This window comes from Hippopotamus amphibius, chromosome 7 (assembly GCF_030028045.1).
Source record: "Hippopotamus amphibius kiboko isolate mHipAmp2 chromosome 7, mHipAmp2.hap2, whole genome shotgun sequence".
NCBI lineage: Eukaryota > Metazoa > Chordata > Mammalia > Artiodactyla > Hippopotamidae > Hippopotamus > Hippopotamus amphibius.
Genome location: NC_080192.1, coordinates 103,979,571 through 103,998,048, shown reverse-complemented (window position 1 = coordinate 103,998,048; position 18,478 = coordinate 103,979,571). Strand labels below are relative to the sequence as shown.

Here is an 18,478-nt window from a genome sequence, read left to right as displayed (position 1 = left end):
CAACAAATATGTTAAGAAAGGGAAATTCTCACAAGTGGAAGGATGTGGGATCCTAGCAGGCAGCAGATTATCAATAGCTGTCTCCAGATTCTCTGGAGTGGTGGCTTGCTTTAAGACGTCACAACAGGAAGTAAAATTTTCCAAATTATAAACTGCGTTAACCTTCTAGGCAACTGGGGCGTTGCTGAACAACGATCAAGACCACAAAAAGCGGTATGAGTTAACAGCAGACAAGGTTTTTTCCTTTTTTGTTTCCACTAGCGTAAAAGCATTTCGATTTTCAAAGCTTCCTGTCCCAGAATAGATCACAATCCATTTAGAATATGGATTCAGGCCCAAAGCCTTTCTGACTCAATAGAGAAAGAGCATGCAGATGCCACTTTAAGAACGGCTCAAAATCGCCCGATAGATCTGGCAGTCACCTAAACGTTTAGTAAGAATGTACTAACTAAACATCTGAATCACCGAGCTAGCGGGTCTTTCATCTCAAAAGCAGTCATTTTGGGGTACCAAACTACCGACATCTGGGCCGAGCCTCTGGCTTTTATTTACAAACACAGAGAAAGGAGCACCGCGGTTCTTGAACTCGCAGGGACGCGCAGCGGGCATCCCTCCCGGACAGCGAGGCCGGCTCCGCCACGAGGGAGGGGCAGGGAAAGGACACCTCGGGCGCCAGGGGCCTAGCGGCCTCTTCCTTGCAGGCGTCCCGGGCTGCCCTCACCACCAGTCCCCGCAGTCTCATTTGCCGCCTTCCGACGCGTGACCCCTGCGTGCTCGCGTCCCGGGCCGGTGACAGGCGCGGGGTGCGACGAGCGGCCCCATGTGCCCCCTCCCTCTCGCGGTCGCCGCAGTCACCGCGCCCCGAGCCCCGCTCCGGCTCCTCTGCAGAGGGCTCGCCGCCGCCATGTCTACCGCCAGGCCACTCAAATCCGTGGACTACGAAGTGTTCGGGAAAGTGCAGGGTAGGGGACCCCCCTCCAGTGGGAAATCAAAGAGGTGCTGGGGAGGAAGAGTAGAAAGCTGCAACAAGCACACCCCATCTTAAGGGCCCCCCGCCCCGTTGCGGCCAGGACTTCCGCTCCGCCATGACACAGCACCCGCGAGGGGGAAGGAGGCGAAGGGCGCATGCGCAGGAGAGCTGGGGTGGGCGGTGGGGAGAGCAGAGAACCGGGAGCGGGGAAGGCTGGGAGAAGGAGGGACCGCCGGGCGCTGGGAGTGGGCCGCCTGAGGGGGTACGGGGCGTCGGGACCCAGAGGACATAATGAAGTCGGGGAGGAAGAGAAGAGAGGGTCTTTAAACTAGTGGTCTCCGTTACTTGCCACTGAAACTGCTGCGCTTGACTTGAGTCCCAGGAAGGACATATAAATGGTGTTTGAGGGTCACTTTGTAGGAGATACCTTTTTTTGTTTTTCTTGTGTAGCTTCTAAAAGAATTATTAAGTTGTTATCTAATTTTTGTTTCATCATAAGTTTAAATCGTTGCAAAGGATGTAATGTCTGGATTATTGTAACTGTCGTTATTTCAAAGTTAAAATGTTAAATCACTGAAATTTATCCAATGGAATGTAAATATGGTAGTGATTTAATATTTGTCATCATTCGTTGAAAATAAAATTTTTTAACAGTGGGAAATTTTGCAACATACCTTTTCCTCTTTGAGTTTGATTTCCATTCCATTTCCCCCACATAATTTTATCGCATTCTTATGCTTGAGCATTTCTAATTGGTCACCAACCAGACTTTTCTGCAATATGTATGTACGTAATATGTTTTCTTAATTTCCTTTGATCATAAAGCTCTATTCACTTTTTTTTTCTTCTGGCTTGAGTTACTATTGTGACTATTATTAGAGTATACTTGATGAAAATAATATAAATATATTGAAAAGTATGATAAACATTATTAAATTTAAAAGGTGGATTTGTTTTGGAAATTTATTTCTTAGGGAGAAAGCTGGAGGTGTTTATGGAACCTTGATTAAAGGGTTGAATTATCTTTGTATTTTGGTACCCTAGAGGTTTTTACACTTTGGGGCAATGTACCAAGATAAGATAAAGGATGGGTGAGAGTATGCCTTTTGTAAAGAAATAGGCCTTTCTTTCAAATGGTAACTGTGGAAAGGAAGATAGGAAAGGAGAATCATGGCAGACTACAGGTGTCTCCTCAGACAGGTCAGTTTTAGGAAAAAAAAAAAAAAAATATATATATATATATATATATATGGAAATTGAAGATACAGAAATTGATTACTTAAGATTATTCATGTTTGTACTCTTTAGAATGTCTTTGGTACACCCAGGGGTACGGTATTCTAGATTGAAAACTGCCACAAAAAGTCATTGAAATACGTGCCATAAAATATGAAAATGGTGGCACAGATCACTTGACAAAATATTTGGTCTACTGTACAGAGATGGGAGTACTTAAGGAGCGTGTGTGTGTGTGATGTGCACGCACATTTGTGACATTTACTGAGGGTATTCCCTGTGCTGAGCATCCTACTCTTATTTACTTAATCCTCATCACAATTTTCTGAAATGTATGTCTTAATACTGTTTTAACAATGAGAAAATAGGTAGAGAGGGTCAGTAACTTGGACAAGCCCTTAGTCGACAAATGGTATTTGTTCCTGCATCTCTCTAACTCTAAAACCTGCACTTTCCCATTAGGTGATGTTTTCTCATAACACATAATGTATTTCTATTGATTTTAACTATACAATTGCACTTTTGTCCATATGGTGGTCACATGGTGTATGAAGATCAATTTGGGGCAACAGTACACATGATAGGAAAAGGAAATGTACTATACATAAACAGTGGGGTTTAAAAATCAGCTTTAGAGCAATAACTCCTGTTGCTTGCAGTATGTTAAATGGAAGAGAGTACATGCATACTGTTGATTTATCAAGGCCTAGTATGTGGGACAAATGCACAATCACGTATTTGCACAGATATACACTGACATTTGCTGAGAATTTAGGATGTGCCAAGCTTTGTACTCATTTAATCCTCAACCATATGACCTCAACCATTTTCCTCATTTAACAAATGGAGAAATTAGAACATAGTGAAATAACTTTCCCAGGTTACACAGTGAGTTAAGTGGTGGCACTGGGATTTGAACCTTTACATCTGATACCAGAATCCATGCTCTTAATCAGTACATCCTATTGATCCTCCTCTCAGTACCCTTTCCGCCTTTATTTTGCCTTCTTCTTAACCTATGCACCGAACACATACATATACTGATGCAGGACATTTGGAACTGGCCATCTAAACTATTCCAGATGATCCTGAGGACGTTTCTATGGTCATTTGGGCTCCAAGGAAGTTTGACCTGGTCAGTAAGCAGTCAGCACGTTCAAAACTGCAGCCTCTGACTCTCGCTCTGTCGCTGGCTGGCACTGCCATTGTTGCTGTATATTAGTCTGTGTCTCACAGAACCACTCACAGTTTTCTAGTGGATTACTTAAGAAGTAAATACGAACCATTAGCTTTTTGTCTGAGTCATAGTGATAGTGTAGAAATAATTGACAATAAATAATAAAGATTAAAATTTTAATTTTAATAATGTAAAATGGAGAATAATTAAAGGGATCTTTAAAACGTGTGGAATAATAAAATCTTAGTGAATACTGGCTTGTTAGAAATAATAGCTATGAAGGTAAATTTACAATAGAGGAAGCTATAATTAGGAACATTTAATATGGGCAAAATATAGATTGAGAAATAAAATTGTCATTAAAATATTTAAATGAAAAATAATGAAAATTGTTTCAATGATAAAAAACTAATTTGGAAAAAATGGAAAATGATGTAACTGTCCTGTCCTGATGGAAAAATTGATCGATGAATTGAATTACCTTGATGGAGCTTATGACAGAAAATATTTCCTAACCAAAAATGAGGTATGCTGTTATGTTTGTATTTAGAATGTTTGAATTTAAATCATCCTTGGTGACAGAATGGTAGTCAAAATGTTCTAGGGGTCAAATGTACTCTGCCTTGTTCTCAAATACACACACCCTAATTTGCATACAGATTGCATTTCGAGAACTAGTTTACAAACTGGTTGTTTGAAATTCAGGAAAATACATTTATAGAAATAATATTACAAATAGTGGGTTTACTTCTCAGGTCCTTCTGCAAAGCCTATAGGCTGTTGACAGAAATATTCAATAAACAATCTATAATAGGAATAGAAAAGAGTTTCATTTCAGCCATACTGTGGACGATAGCCCGGGAGACAGTCTCTCAGATAATTCTGAGGAACTGCTCTGGAGAAGCATGGTTTCCAGCACAGTTTTATATCTTGTCAGAAAAAAGAACATCTAACAAATCAGCGATTCACTGCTTCAAGGTTTCAAAAAAACAGATCAGCACATACACAGTGAGTCAGTACATCCTTGGCACCTGGGAAAAGAGTCTTGAAGAAGTACCAGCATTGGTGTCCCAGAAAGGGAGGCGTTTAATCTTTATTTTTAACATGGACATTCTTTACTTCTGGTTAATGTGTCCTTTTCTTTAATAGTTAAAGCAGATGTATGTTTGATAAGCCACAAACAGGCTGTTTTAGTGAGCCTAACAGTCAAGTTAACTCATGGATAAGCAAGAATGACTTCCCCATACCTCGGTGTGTGAACATTTCTTCCATCAGGCTGCTGCTGCTACTGCTCCCCGTTGGTGCTTCCCTGCCTCTACTTTTTTTTTCTTTTTCTTTTAATAATTTTTTGTTTGTTTAGAACAGTTTTAGAGTTATAGAAAAGTTAGAAAGATACTATAGAGAGTCTGTGTATACTCCACATCCGGTTTCCCCTATAGTAAACATCTTACATTAGTATGGTACATTTGTCACAACTGGTGAGCCAATATTGATACATTATTATTAACTAAAGTCTGTACTTTATTCAGATTTCCTTAGTTTTTACCTAAAGTCCTCTTCTGTTCAGGATTCATCTAGGCTATTACATCGCATTTAGTCATCTTGTCCCCTTAGGCTCCTTTACACTGTGGTAGTTTCTCAGACTTGCCTTGTTTTCCATAACCTTGGCAGTTTGGAGGAGTACTTTGAGGCTAGGTACCTTATAGAATGCTCCCACACTGGTATTTGTCTTGTATTTTTGTTATAAGACTGAGGTTGTGGGTTATCAGGAGGAAGCCACAGAGGTAAAGTGCTATTCTCATCACCGTATCTAGAGTACATACTATCAACATGACTTATCACCGTTACTGTTAACCTTGATCACCTGGCTGAGATAGTGTTTGTCCACTGTTAAGTTACTCTTTATTTCCCCTCCCTTTCCATCCTCTACTTTATCTCCACATTCTCAAGAAGCTCCATGTTTTTTTCCCACCAACTTCTGTTGCATTGGGCACTTTGGGATGAGGGATAGGGGAGTGGGGGACTGACCTCCTGTATTTTTAGAGCATTTGTAACTATGGCATGTCTTAAAATGTTCCTATAAATGTTTAATTACAATTACATCAAAAATAATATAATCTGAAAATTTGAAAGAGAAATTAAGCTGTGTATAGATGCTTTACCAAATCTCAGGTGAATACTGACAACACTTGTAGAAATGGATTGTGGCAATCTGTTGGTTTACCTGTGCATTGAAATTCAACAGTTTGTTTCTGAAGGTATTGACTCAGATTTAGAATGGGAGTAACTTATTAGACTACACAAGTAAATAGCAGTTTTCTTTAAGATTGCTTACAATGAAAATTAGGATGAATTACTAAATAGGTTTTTCAGACACTGCATGATTTAGGTGTATACATTTTTCCTTACATAGACAGGTAAGTGAAAAAGGTATGTTTTTGGTTGAAAATTGTAGTAAAGGCAAGAAATACGATTAATTCTAATTTCCTTTCTCATGTTTCTTCCTGTAGAATTTCATTTCTAGTTCTGTTCTACTTTTTGTTTTTACTTCTCCAAATCCATTCTCCTTTCTTTCTTTCTTTCTTTTTTTTTTTTAATATTTATTTATTTGACTGCACTGGATCTTAGTTGCGGCATGCAGGATCTTTGTTGCCACGTGCAGAACTGGGTCTTAGCTGCAGCATGCAAGATCTTTAGTTGTGGCATGTGGGATCTAGTTCCCTGACCAGGGATTGAACCTGGGTCCCCTGCACTGGGTGTGCAGAGTCTTAGCCACTGGACCACCAGGGAACCCCCTCTCCTTTCAGCTATAGTTTGTGTACACATATCTGTGTTTGTGTACACATATCTTTGTCTCTCACTAGGCAATAAAGATAGTATTTTGAGGTCAAGCTAACTTGCTTTTATATCCCCTATAGGCTGTGCTTCTGGTGGGAACTTCCAGAGTATCTCAAATTAAATTGAAGTGCTTGGGGATAGTTGGCTTAGAAAAGAAACAGTAATATATTTGCAGTTTTAAGTATTTGAAAGATGCCATGGTGTGTAGCTCCAGGGAACAGATCCTGGATGGATGGTGAAAGGTTAAAGTGAGGCAGAATTTTATTCTGTAGAGGGAAGGCCTTTCTAACAATTAAAGATATTTAAAGTCATTAAGGGCTGCTCTGTAAGGTAGTGACTTGATGACTTCCTGTATTCAAAATTGACACGTGCAGTTAGATCCCAGGATGAAGGGTTACAGTTTAATATGAAAATTTGTCTTTACATGAAAGGATACTGATGTTTAAAATTCAACATATGGTTTATTTAAATATCAGTGCTTCTTTGTAGATTTAAAGTATGATTTGCTTTGCAAATATTCACCTCAGAGTTTCTCCCTGACACATCTTTCCACAAAGCGAGTTGCAGCTGATTGAGCCTTGAGTGAGAGGCATATTGTGTTTGAGTCTCTCATAAGCAAAGTGGCTGATGCCTGTCCCAGTTTCCAGAGCAGCATGTCTGTAAAAAACCTGCATGTGTCATATCAGCTTCCCTTCTCTTTAGCAACCAGGGTGGAAGCAGCGCAGAGAGGCCATGGAAGCCCATGGAAGCATCTTCTCCAATACAGGCCCTGTCCCGAGAGTGCTCATTTCCAGCCAGTGCTGAGGAATCATAGAAAGTCTGTGCCCACGTTCACATTTTTCCTATATGAACCTCCCTCTGTTGCACAGTATGCTTCAAACTAGGGATCAGGACTCTCAGAAAGACTCTGAGAAAATTCGAAGTGGATTATGGAGCTTTGAACAGTTAATTCCTGCACGGTTCACTGCTTCACTAAATTCATGGGCTGGAGGTCCTGACACCTCTTGATACACATTCCTTCTAAGGCTTTAAAATAATGGTTGTGGCTGAGGGGCCCAGTAAACACTCCTCTTCATTATGTGAGTTATTGACAAGTAAGACCACGAGTAAAGCAGAGTTTGGGGGATGTGGTGTCAATCTTCAGGTTAGTAGACTTTATAATTATTTGTACTGCAGAATTAAACACACCAACCCAGGCACCAGTAGGGCTCCCTCGACAGAGCAGAAGGGATGATTCCTTTGAGTAACTAGTTCCCAGAAGGAAGAAGAGGAAGCACCTGGGCTAGGTATGTTTCTCCTTCCAAACTTACCCATTAGATAAATCACTGCATGTCCCCAAGGAGGAGTCAGGAAAAGATAGAGAGAGGCCAGGAGTGACACACTAATGGATATTTCTCCCCATCAAAGGAACTATGACAAGGGCAAAGAAACTCTCTCTTCCCGAAATAAGCTGTAAAATCTAGAGAGAGCTCAACTATTCAGTTCTGGTTGCAGTACTTCAGGATGATCTGCAGAGCAGAGTTTTTTGGTGTGGAATGATAGAAGAAGTCAGGGAGGTTGTATGGAGAGCAAATTGGGGAATGACTGTCCTTGTTCTACAGAGAGAGATAGGAAAGACTACATCACAATCCTGTTTTCTGCTTTCCTTTTCTGTGTGCGTGTGACATAAAAATAATGAGATCTAATTCACATAATATTAAATTCACTCTTTTAACATGTTCAAATATACTAAATATACAATGGTTTGTTTCTTTTCTTTTTTTTTTTTTTTTTACTATATTCACAATGTTTTGCAGCTATCACCACTCCAAAAAGAATCCCTGCTCCACAGTTGCCTTTACCAGTCACTCCCCATTCCCCATTTCCCCTATCCCTCAGGGATATCATGGCCAAGGTCTCTGTGATTTCCTTGGACTTTCCCTCATGGTTTCAAGATGGCTGCTGTAGCTCCAATCATTACATTCACCAAACAGTCAGGAAGAGAGAGGGAACAAGGATGAAACCCCTGGCTGAGTTGGCCCCTGTCAAAGAGCTTTCTTGAAAGCTTCAGCCAATGACTTGGCTTACATTGTGTGGGCCACCTCTCTTACAGGGAAGAACAGGAAATAGAGAAGAGCATGTTGCTGCCCCAAGTAAAATCAGAATTCTGTTAGAAAAGCAGAAGGGGAAAGTGGATCTTGTGTAGGCAACTAACAGTATCTGTCACAGATATTCATAGAGTCAGCACATTTAACAGCATAGTAATTACATTTGGTATTCTTTACCAAGTAGTGATGCAGAAGGACATATTACAGAAAGACTTTGATCTCCATTATCTCAGTCTCAAAACATTTGATTTATAACCAAGACAACCTAAATTTCTGTTAAGTACATATTGAATCTTTCACATATGATTTATTCCAGTCTTATTTTTTTCCCATTTATCGCTGCTTAAAGCAATGGGTAACAGTTGTATTATTTACCCAACTTGTCAAGCAGTATGAACTTAGCCTAAAATTAAGTCTCTTAAACTTAAAGGACAATTCTTTAGTTATACTGTTCCAAGATTTGTTTAATAAATGTGTGTGTACCCTTACTATTCATAGTTACAAATATAGCCACCATATCCTGCTCTAGTCTCCTATCCCAAGTCCTCTAAGTTCTATAAGACAACCAATTTAACCATTTCTTTTTTCAGTGCTTATGGTTGTTAAGCCATTATTTATAAACAACATACTTATATTAATATTTCTTGATCTTTCAACTTAGGCATTATGTAGTTACTTCTCACTACCCTTTATAGTACATAGTATATTATATATAAATACACTTACACACACACACACACACACCAAACTATATATTATCATTTAGGTAAAGTAGTAAAGTTCTACTAGAATCAACACAGAAGTCTTATGATTCTTTCCAGCTGGGAGTGCAGTGAATTTATCACCACCACTTTGAAATTAAACTTAAATTCTAATCAGTATGGTTGCATGTGTATTTACAATGTTAATAACAAATTGTTACAGGGTAGTAAGACATTTCACTTAAATATTTATCGGCTGGTTTTTCTTTCATTCATTTATTCGACAACTTTGTGCCAAGCTCTGGTCTAGGTGCTAGGGACACAGTGTTGAACAAGACATTAAAAAGGTAAACAAATAAATACATAATAATATCATATGGTAATCAAGGTTATGCATATCCAGGAACATAAATGGGTGCATTGCTGTTTGAGATACATTGATTAGTGACTGTTTCTCTATGGAGATGACATTGGTGCAGAGACGTGAATGATGAGAAGGAGCCAGCCATGAGATCAGGGGGGAGAGCATTTCAGGCAGAAATGCAAAGGCTGTGAGGCAGAACTATGCCTGGCATGTGGAGGGACACAAAGGAGAAGAATTTGGCTGGAATGGAACCAGCGAAGAGGAGTCCTCAGAGATGAGACAGAGCATTAGAAAGAGGCCTGGAGGCTGTGGTAACCAGAATATATTTTATTTTGAGTGGGTTGGGGAGCCACCAGCGAGTTTTAAGCTGGCAAAGGAAGTGATTTGATTTTACCTAAGGAAAAGAAACCGCCTTGGCTGCTTTATGGAGACTAGACTATAGGAGGCCAGAACTAGACACAGGGAGACTAGTGAAAGGAGCCGTTGCTGTGGATTAGCTGAGAGATTATGATAACTTGGACTAGGATGTAAAAACATTTGTACCCATTTTTCTAGAAACAGTTGAAACAGAATTAAACTGTTTTTTGGCAAGTCTTGAAAATGAAATTTGGGGATAGAAATAATTGGTAAAATGAATGCAATGGCATGGTTTTGAATATTTAACTATGTGTGGTATCCAAATAGGTCATGATCTTGATTTTGGGGACTTTGCACATGCTCTTCCATCTTTAATGCTGTTCCATTCTCATCACACTAATTTTTGCTCACCATTGAAGTATCAATGTCCCATTTTCAATAAGCCTGTCCTAAAATTACCCAAGACTGGGTAGGTCATTTGTTTGTCCTGTGAACTCCCACTTGCATCCTGGTTTATGCATCTTATAACTCATAACTGTTCTACATTTTAATTATTTTTAAAGCTTTATTTATTATTCTTATTTCTTTTTTCCCCAGTTTTATTGAGATATAATTGGCATACAGCACTATATAAGTTTAAGGTATATAGCATGATTTGACTGACTTACATCATGAAATGATTATCACAATAAGTTTAGTGAACACCCACTATCTCATGTAGATACGAAATTAAAGAAATAGAAAAAACATTTTCCTTGTGATAAGAACTCTTACGACTTATTCTTAACTTTCATTCGTAACATAAGCAGTGTTAATTATATTTATCATGTTATACATTACATCCCTTGTACTTATTTATCTTATAACTGGAAGTTTGTACCTGTTGTGTTCTACACCTTACCATTTTACTTGTCTGTCTTCGCCACTAGACTGTAAGCGGGAACTGTCTTATTTACTCATCTCATTCTCTGCATTTAGAATTAGACAATTAATGAATATTTGTTAAGTAAATAATCATAATTTCTAATAGTGTGGTTGTTAAGTATATGCATTGCCTGATTCTTAGATTATGTCTGTGTGAAAAGGACATTTCATTAACAAACTGGAGCAGGTAACTTCCTTAATGCTGCAATGTGTTGGGTACCTCTTTTAAAAATTCCTCAACCCTGTCACCTTGAGCAAATGGCCTTTTTGTCATCAGGAAATAGATGGTGGAAGGGCTGCTAGGAATTCATAAATGTTGAAAGGATGACGCTCTTCACCAAGGGTGGGGGTTGGGAGTGGGCAGTTTGTTATTAACCTCCCTTTCTGGCAGCTCTGGTGTTTCCAGCACTAAGTATGAGAAAGGGTGGAGAGAGCAACCTGGGTGACAGGCTGCCTGCTCTGCTCCGACACCACATCAAATTAGAGTACAGGACAGGGTTTTTCGCCTTTTCATTGTCCATGGTTTCTTTCAAGTAGTGCTGTTGACTTGTAAAATAGCTGAGGCAATATTGATATGCAAGTACATGATTTATTACCAACATGAATTTGAACAGCATCAATGAGAAATGCATCAGACCTGCAGTACCCTACAAGGTTGGAGTTTTCCCCTCTGCGATGCAATTCTTCACCTGAAATATAAATCCTTTTTAAACCTTTCCTAGACCTTCCTTTAAGGTAGAGCCAACCAGTGATTCTAAACTTCAGTGGGCATAAAAAATCACCTGGAAAGCATGTTAAAACTGGATTCCTGGATGCAACTGCAGAGTTTCTCTTTCTTTAGTCCTGGGGAGATTTTCTAAAAACCTCTCAGGTGACGCTGGTGCCTCTGGTTCATGGACCACTCCGAATAGGAAAGAGCTGGACCATATGTTTCCAATTTCTGTTTACTTCAGTAGCATGTACTTTCTTTTCTTAATGCTAACATCATTTGAGGCTGTTCACTGTTAAGAAACTCAGAGGGGAATATGCACAATACGCCTGGACCCAAACCTTCAACTCTGCTCAGTCAGCATCTTCCAGGATCCCCTCACTCCGAGAATAAAACAACTGCACACTTCTCCACAGTTCTGCCTGTTTTATCTCTTCTACATGGTCTGGTTAACCTGAAGTTTCTCTTGAATTTTCTGCCCATTCCTTTTATATCTACCAATTCATGTCTTTCCCTCCATCTATATAACAGATTGCCTTTCTGATTCTTCTTCAGATCAATACTCCCCACTCATCATTCCTCTACATTTTATAGGTATCTTTTAAAATATTTTTATAGCCCCATAAAAATTTTATTTGTAATACTATTCTGTCTTTATTACTCCACTACTCTTTTTTTCCTTCATATTTATTTGGTACCACAATACACTACCCTCAGGAAACAAATGATACTCCTTGTTATTATAAATTCACCTACAAAACTACATAAAATTACCTAAGCCACTGATCTCGTCTTCTGTATCCTGTTAACCAGGCTCAATTGCTGTTTGGAGAAGCAATATCTTTTGACATCTCTGAGATTGATTCGATCTATCCCTTGTGATTTGCCTATTGTTTTTTTTTTTTTTTACTTTTTTTTTTTTTGGGGGGGTACACCAGGTTCAATCATCTGTTTTTATACACATATCCCCGTATTCCCTCCCTTCCTTGACTCCCCCCCCTCGAGTCCCCCGATTTGCCTATTTTTTTTCTAATTTTTAAAAATTAAGATATAATTTACATTCAGTAATATTCACCCTTTTTAGTATACAGTTCAATGAGTTTTAATAAATGCATATAGTATTGTAACCACCACCAGCAGCACACAACTGAGACATAAAACAGTCCAATCACCCCAAAAAGTTCCCTTGTGCTCCTTTTCAGCACCCCTCTCCTTCCTACTCCCAGCCTTGGCATCACAGATCAGTTTTTTGGCATCACAGACCCTGTAGTTTTGCCTTTTCCAGAATGTGGAATTAAAATTAAAATAAGGACTTCCCTGGTGGCGCAGCAGTTAAGAATCCGCTGGCCAATGCAGGAAACATGGGTTCGATGCCTGGTCTGGGAACATCACACATTCTGGGGAGTAACCAAGCCCATGTACCACAACTACTGAGCATGTACTCTAGAGCCTGCGAGCCACAACTAGAGAAAGCCTGCACGCAGCAACAAAGACCCAAAGCAGCCAATGAATAAATAAATAAAATTAAAATAGAAATGTTTTATTACATTTAAACTTGAACTTAGTCCTTGTATTTATAGAAGACATTCTAAAAGCTGAGGGTGGGTAAGTTTTATGCCAGCATAATCAACTGTTCTTGTAGTAATTATTTTATTTAGCATTTTAAAATAGAAAGAATATGCAGTTTGGCATTTCATTATACTTTGGTTTCAAAATATTATTCTTTTTCTCCAAAAATAATCTTTCTTTTCTCTTTTTGTTTTAAAAGAAAAGAATATTTAAAAAACACTTTCTGAATGCATTCAGATATTAAAGGTTTTATTCATTTCATTTACTTACTATTTAATAAACTGGATAAAAGCTAAGTCAGGAAATATACAGTTTTTTAAAGGTTGACGAGCTGACATTTCTTTTCTTTTTTCTCTTATACAGGTGTTTGCTTCAGGATGGTAAGTCAACAATCTGTTTATTAATTTTTGCCATTTTCTCCCGACCCCCATTGTTATTTCTAGTCACAGAGACAGAGCAGTTATCTACTTAGTGCTAATCTATTGCTTATTTCCTGTCCTTGACAGTGAATGAAGAAATATTTGTATTTCTTTCAAGTTACTGCTTGAGATTTTTATTAAGGATATCTTCTAAAAGTAGTCTATTAAAAAGCATTACAGCCTTCCTAGTTTTTCACTAATATTTCTATGAATTTTGGAAGTACTTCTCTTGGAGTGCTCCAAGTAAACATTTTGATTAGTTGTATTTAATACAAACTATAAGGTCTTCTACTTGTTCTGGATGGAAGAATATGTCCAGACAAGGGTACATATCTTGAATTGCAAAATGAGAAATGCCCATGTTGCATAAGGAAGTGGTTCCTAGGTTCTATTTACTTTTAATTTTTAAAATTTTTTTTATTTCTTACAATAAACTGTGTATATTTAGAGTGTACAATTTGGTATCCCAATCTCCCAATTCATTTCCCCCCCAACCCTCCCCGCTTTCCCCACTTGGTGTCCATATGTTTGTTCTATACATCTGGGTCTCTATTTCTGCCTTGCAAACCAGTTGATTTGTACCATTTTTCTATAGTCCACATATATGTGTTAATATACAATATTTGTTTTTCTCTTTCTGACTCACTTCACTCTCTATGACAGTCTCTAGGTCCATCCATGTCTCTACAAATGTCCCAGTTTCATTGCTTTTTACAGCTGAGTAATATTCCATTGCATGTGTGTATCACATCTTCTTTATCCATTCATCTGTTGATGGACATTTAGGTTGCTTCCATGTCCTGGCTATTGTAAATAGTGCTGCAGTGAACATTGGAGTACATGTGTCTTTTTGAATTATGGTGTTCCCTGGGTATATGCCCAGTAGTGGGATTGCTGGGTCATATGGTAGTTCTATTTTTAGTTTTGCAAGGAACCTCCATACTGTTCTCCATAGTGGCTGTATCAATTTACATTCCCACCAGCAATGCAAGAGCATTCCCTTTTCTCCACACCCTCTCCAACATTTACTGTTTGTAGATTTTCTGATAATGCCCATTCTAAATGGTGTGAGGTGATACCTCATTGTGGTTTTGATTTGCATTTCTCTAAGAATTAGTGGTGGTGAGCAGCTTTTCATGTACCTCTTGGCCATCCATATGTCTTCTTTGGAGAAATGCCTATTTAGGTCTTCTGCCCATTTTTTGATTGGGTTGTTTGTTTTTCTGATATTGAGCTGGATAAACTGTTTATATATTTTGGAGATTAATCCTTTGTATGTTCATTCATATGCAAATATTTTCTCCCATTCTGAGGGTTGTCTTGTCTTGCTTATAGTTTCCTTTGCTGTGCAGAAGCTTTGAAGTTTCATTAGGTTCCACTTATTTATTTTTGTTTTTATTTCCATTATTCTAGGGGGTGGATCAAAAAAGATCTTGCTGTTATTTATGTCGAAGAGTGTTCTTCCTATGTTTTCCTCTAGGAGTTTTATAGTGTCTGGCCTTACATTTAGGTCTTTAATCCATTTGGAGTCTATTTTTGTGTATGGTGTTAGGAAGTGTTCTAATTTCATTCTTTTCCATGTAGCTGTCCAGTTTTCCCAGCACCACTTATTGAAGAGGCTGCCTTTTCTCCATTGTATATCCTTGCCTCCTTTGTCATAGATTAGTTGACTGTAGTTTATCTCTGGGCTTTCTATCCTGTTCCATTGATCTATATTTCTGTTTTTGTGCCAGTACCATATTGTCTTGATCACTGTAGCCTTGCGGTATAGCCTGAAGTCAGGAAGCCTGATTCCACCAACACCATCTTTCCTTCTCAAGATTGCTTTGGCTATTCAGGGTCTTTTGTGTTTCCATACAAATCGTAAAATTTCTTGTTCTAGTTCTGTGAAAAATGCCATTGGTAATTTGATCGGGATTGCATTGAATCTGTAAATTTTTTGGTAATTAGTCATTTTCACAATGTTGATTCTTCCAATCCAAGAACATGGTATGTCCCTCCATCTGTTTGTGTCATCTTTGATTTCTTTCATGAGTGTCTTGTAGTTTTCTGAGTACAGGTCTATTACCTCCTTGGTTAGGTTTATTCCTAGGTATTTTATTCTTTTTGTTGCAATGGTGAATGGGATTGTTTCTTTAATTTCTCTTTCTGTTTTTTCATTGTTAGTGTATAGAAATGCAAGAGATTTCTGTGTGTTAATTTTGTATCCTGTAACTTTACCAAATTCATTGATTAGCTCGAGTAGTTTTCTGGTGGCATCCTTAGGATTTTCTATGTATAGTATCATGTCATCTGCAAACAGTGACAATTTTACTTCTTCTTTTCCCATTTGGATTCCTTTTATTTCTTTTTCTTCTCTGATTGCTGTGGCAATGACTTCCAAAACTATATTGAATAGTAGTAGTGAGAGTGGACATCCTTGTCTTGTTCCTGATCTTAGAGGGAATGCTTCCAGTTTTTCACCATTGAGAATGATGTTTGCTGTGGATTTGTCATATATGGCCTTTATTATGTTGAGGTAGGTTCCCTCTGTGCCCACCTTCTGGAGAGTTTTTATCATAAATGGGTGTTGAATTTTGTCAAAAGCTTTTTCTGCATCTATTGAGATGATCATGTGGTTTTTATCCTTCAGTTTGTTAATATGGTGTATCACATTGATTGATGTGCGTATATTGAAGAATCCTTGCATTCCAGGGATAAACCCCACTTGATCATGGTGTATGATCCTTTTAATGTGTTGTTGGATTCTGTTGGCTAGTATTTTGTTGAGGATTTTTGCATCTAAATTCAACAGTGATATTGGTCTGTAGTTTTCTTTTTTTGCAGTGTCTTTGTCTAGTTTTGGTATCAGGGTGATGGTGGCTTCATAAAATGAGTTTGGGAGTGTTCCTTCCTCTTCAATGTTTTGGAAGAGTTTGAGAAGGATGGGTGTTAGCTCTTCTCCAAATGTTTGATAGAATTCACCTGTGAATCCATCTGGTCCTGGACTTTTGTTTGTTGGGAGATTTTTAATCACAGTTTCAATTTCATTCCTTGTGATTGGTCTGTTCATATTTTCTATGTCTTCCTGATTCAGTCTTGGAAAGTTATACCTTTCTAAGAATCTGTCCATTTCATACAGGTTGTCCATTTTATTGGCATATAGTTGCTTGTAGTAGTCTCTTATGGTGCTTTTTATTTCTGCGGTGTCCGTTGTAACTTCTCCTGTTTCATTTCTAATTTTATTGATTTGAGTCCTCTCCCTCTTTTTCTTGATGAGTCTTGCTAGAGATTTATCAATTTTATTTATCTTCTCAAAGAACCAGCTTTCAGTTTTATTGATTTTTGCTATTGTTTTCTTTGTCTCTATGTCATTTATTTCTGCTCTGATCTTTATGATTTCTCTCCATCTACTCACTTTGGGTTTTGTTTGCTCTTCTTGCTCTAGTTTCTTTAGGTGTAAGATTAGATTGTTTATTTGGGATTTTTCTTGTTTCTTGAGGTAGGATTGTATCGCTATAAACTTCCCTCTTAGAACTGCCTTTGCTGCATCCCATAGGTTTTGGATCATTGTGTTTTCGTTGTCATTTGTCTCTAGGTACTTTTTGATTTCCTCTTTGATTTCTTCAGTGATCTGTTGGTTATTTAGTAGTGTATTGTTTAGCCTCCATGTATTTGTGTTTTTTACAGTTTTTTTCCTGTAATTGATTTCTAATCTCATTGCATTGTGGTCAGAAAAGATGCTTGATACGATTTCAATTTTCTTGAATTTACCAAGGCTTGATTTATGACCCAAGATGTGATCTATCCTGGAGAATGTTCCATGTGCACTTGAGAAGAACGTGTAATCTGCTGTTTTTGGGTGTAATGTCCTATAGATAGCTATTAAATCCAGCTGATTTATTGTGTCATTTAAAGCTTGTGTTTCCTTATTAATTTTCTGTGTGGATGATCTGTCCATTGGTGTAAGTGGGGTGTTAAAGTCGCCCACTATGATTGTGTTACTGTTGATTTCCTCTTTCATAGTTGTTAGCATTTGCCTTACGTATTGAGGTGCTCCTATATTGGGTGCATTTATATTTATAATTGTTATCTCCTCTTCTTGGATGGATCCTTCAGTCTTTATGTTGTGTCCTTTCTTGTCTCTTGTAACATTTTTTATTTTAAGGTCTATTTTATCTGATATGAGTATGGCTACTGCAGCTTTCTTTTGATTTCCATTTGCATGGAATATCTTTTTCCATCCCCTCACTTTCAGTCTGTATGTGTCCCTAGGTCTGAAGTGAGTCTCTTGGAGACAGCATATATATGGGTCTTGTTTTTGTATCCATTCCGCCAGTCTGTGTCTTTTGGTTGGTGCATTTAGTCCATTTACATTCAAGGTAATTATCGATATGTATGTTCCTATTACCATTTTCTTAATTGTTTTGTTTTTGTTTCTGTAGGTCCTTTTCTTCTCTTATGTTTCCTGCTTAGAGAAGTTCCTTTAGCATGTGTTGTAGGGCTGGTTTGGTGGTGCTGAATTCTCTTAGCTGTTGCTTGTCTGTAAAGCTTTTGATTTCTCCGTCAAATCTGAATGAGATCCTTGCTGGGTAGAGTATTCTTGGTTGTAGGTTCTTCCCTGTCATCACTTGAAATATATCGTGCCACTCCCTTCTGGCTTGCAGAGTTTCTGCTGAGAAATCAGCTGTTAACCTGATGGGAGTTCCCTTGTATGTTATTTGTCATTTTTCCTTTGTTGCTTTTAGTAACTTTTCCCTGTCTTTAATTTTTGTCAGTTTGACTACTATATGTCTTGGCATGTGTCTCCTTGGGTTTATCCTGCCTGGGACTCTCTGCACTTCCTGGACTTGGGTAGCTATTTCCTTTCCCATGTTAGGGAAGTTTTCAACTATAATCTCTTCCAGTATTTTCTCAGGTCCTTTCTCTCTCTCTTCTCCTTCTGGGACCCCTATAATGCTAATGTTGGTGCGTTCGACATTGTCCCAGAGGTCTCTTTAGGCTGTCTTCAGTTCTTTTCATTCTTTTTTCTTGATTCTTTTCTGCATCAGTGATTATCACCATTCTATCTTCCAGGTCACTTATTCGCCCTTCTGCTTCAGTTAATCTGCTGTTGGTTCCTTCTAGTGTATTTTCATTTCAGTTATT

The 18,478-nt window shown here is 38.2% G+C and overlaps 1 protein-coding gene across 2 annotated transcripts in view; it reads left to right on the top strand.

Annotated features, from left to right (window-relative positions):
- The window catches only part of ACYP2 (acylphosphatase 2), a 312,902-nt gene that overhangs the window by 143,179 nt on the left and 151,245 nt on the right, over positions 1-18,478 (top strand). The window contains exons 1-2 of one of the 2 annotated variants that reach the window (XM_057742351.1): positions 712-962; positions 13,296-13,312. In XM_057742351.1, coding sequence (XP_057598334.1) covers positions 821-962; positions 13,296-13,312 — 159 coding nt within the window. In that variant the 5' untranslated portion in view covers positions 712-820. Of the gene's footprint in view, positions 1-711; positions 963-13,295; positions 13,313-18,478 lie in introns of those variants that run through there. The other variant, XM_057742352.1, reaches the window with a different exon arrangement.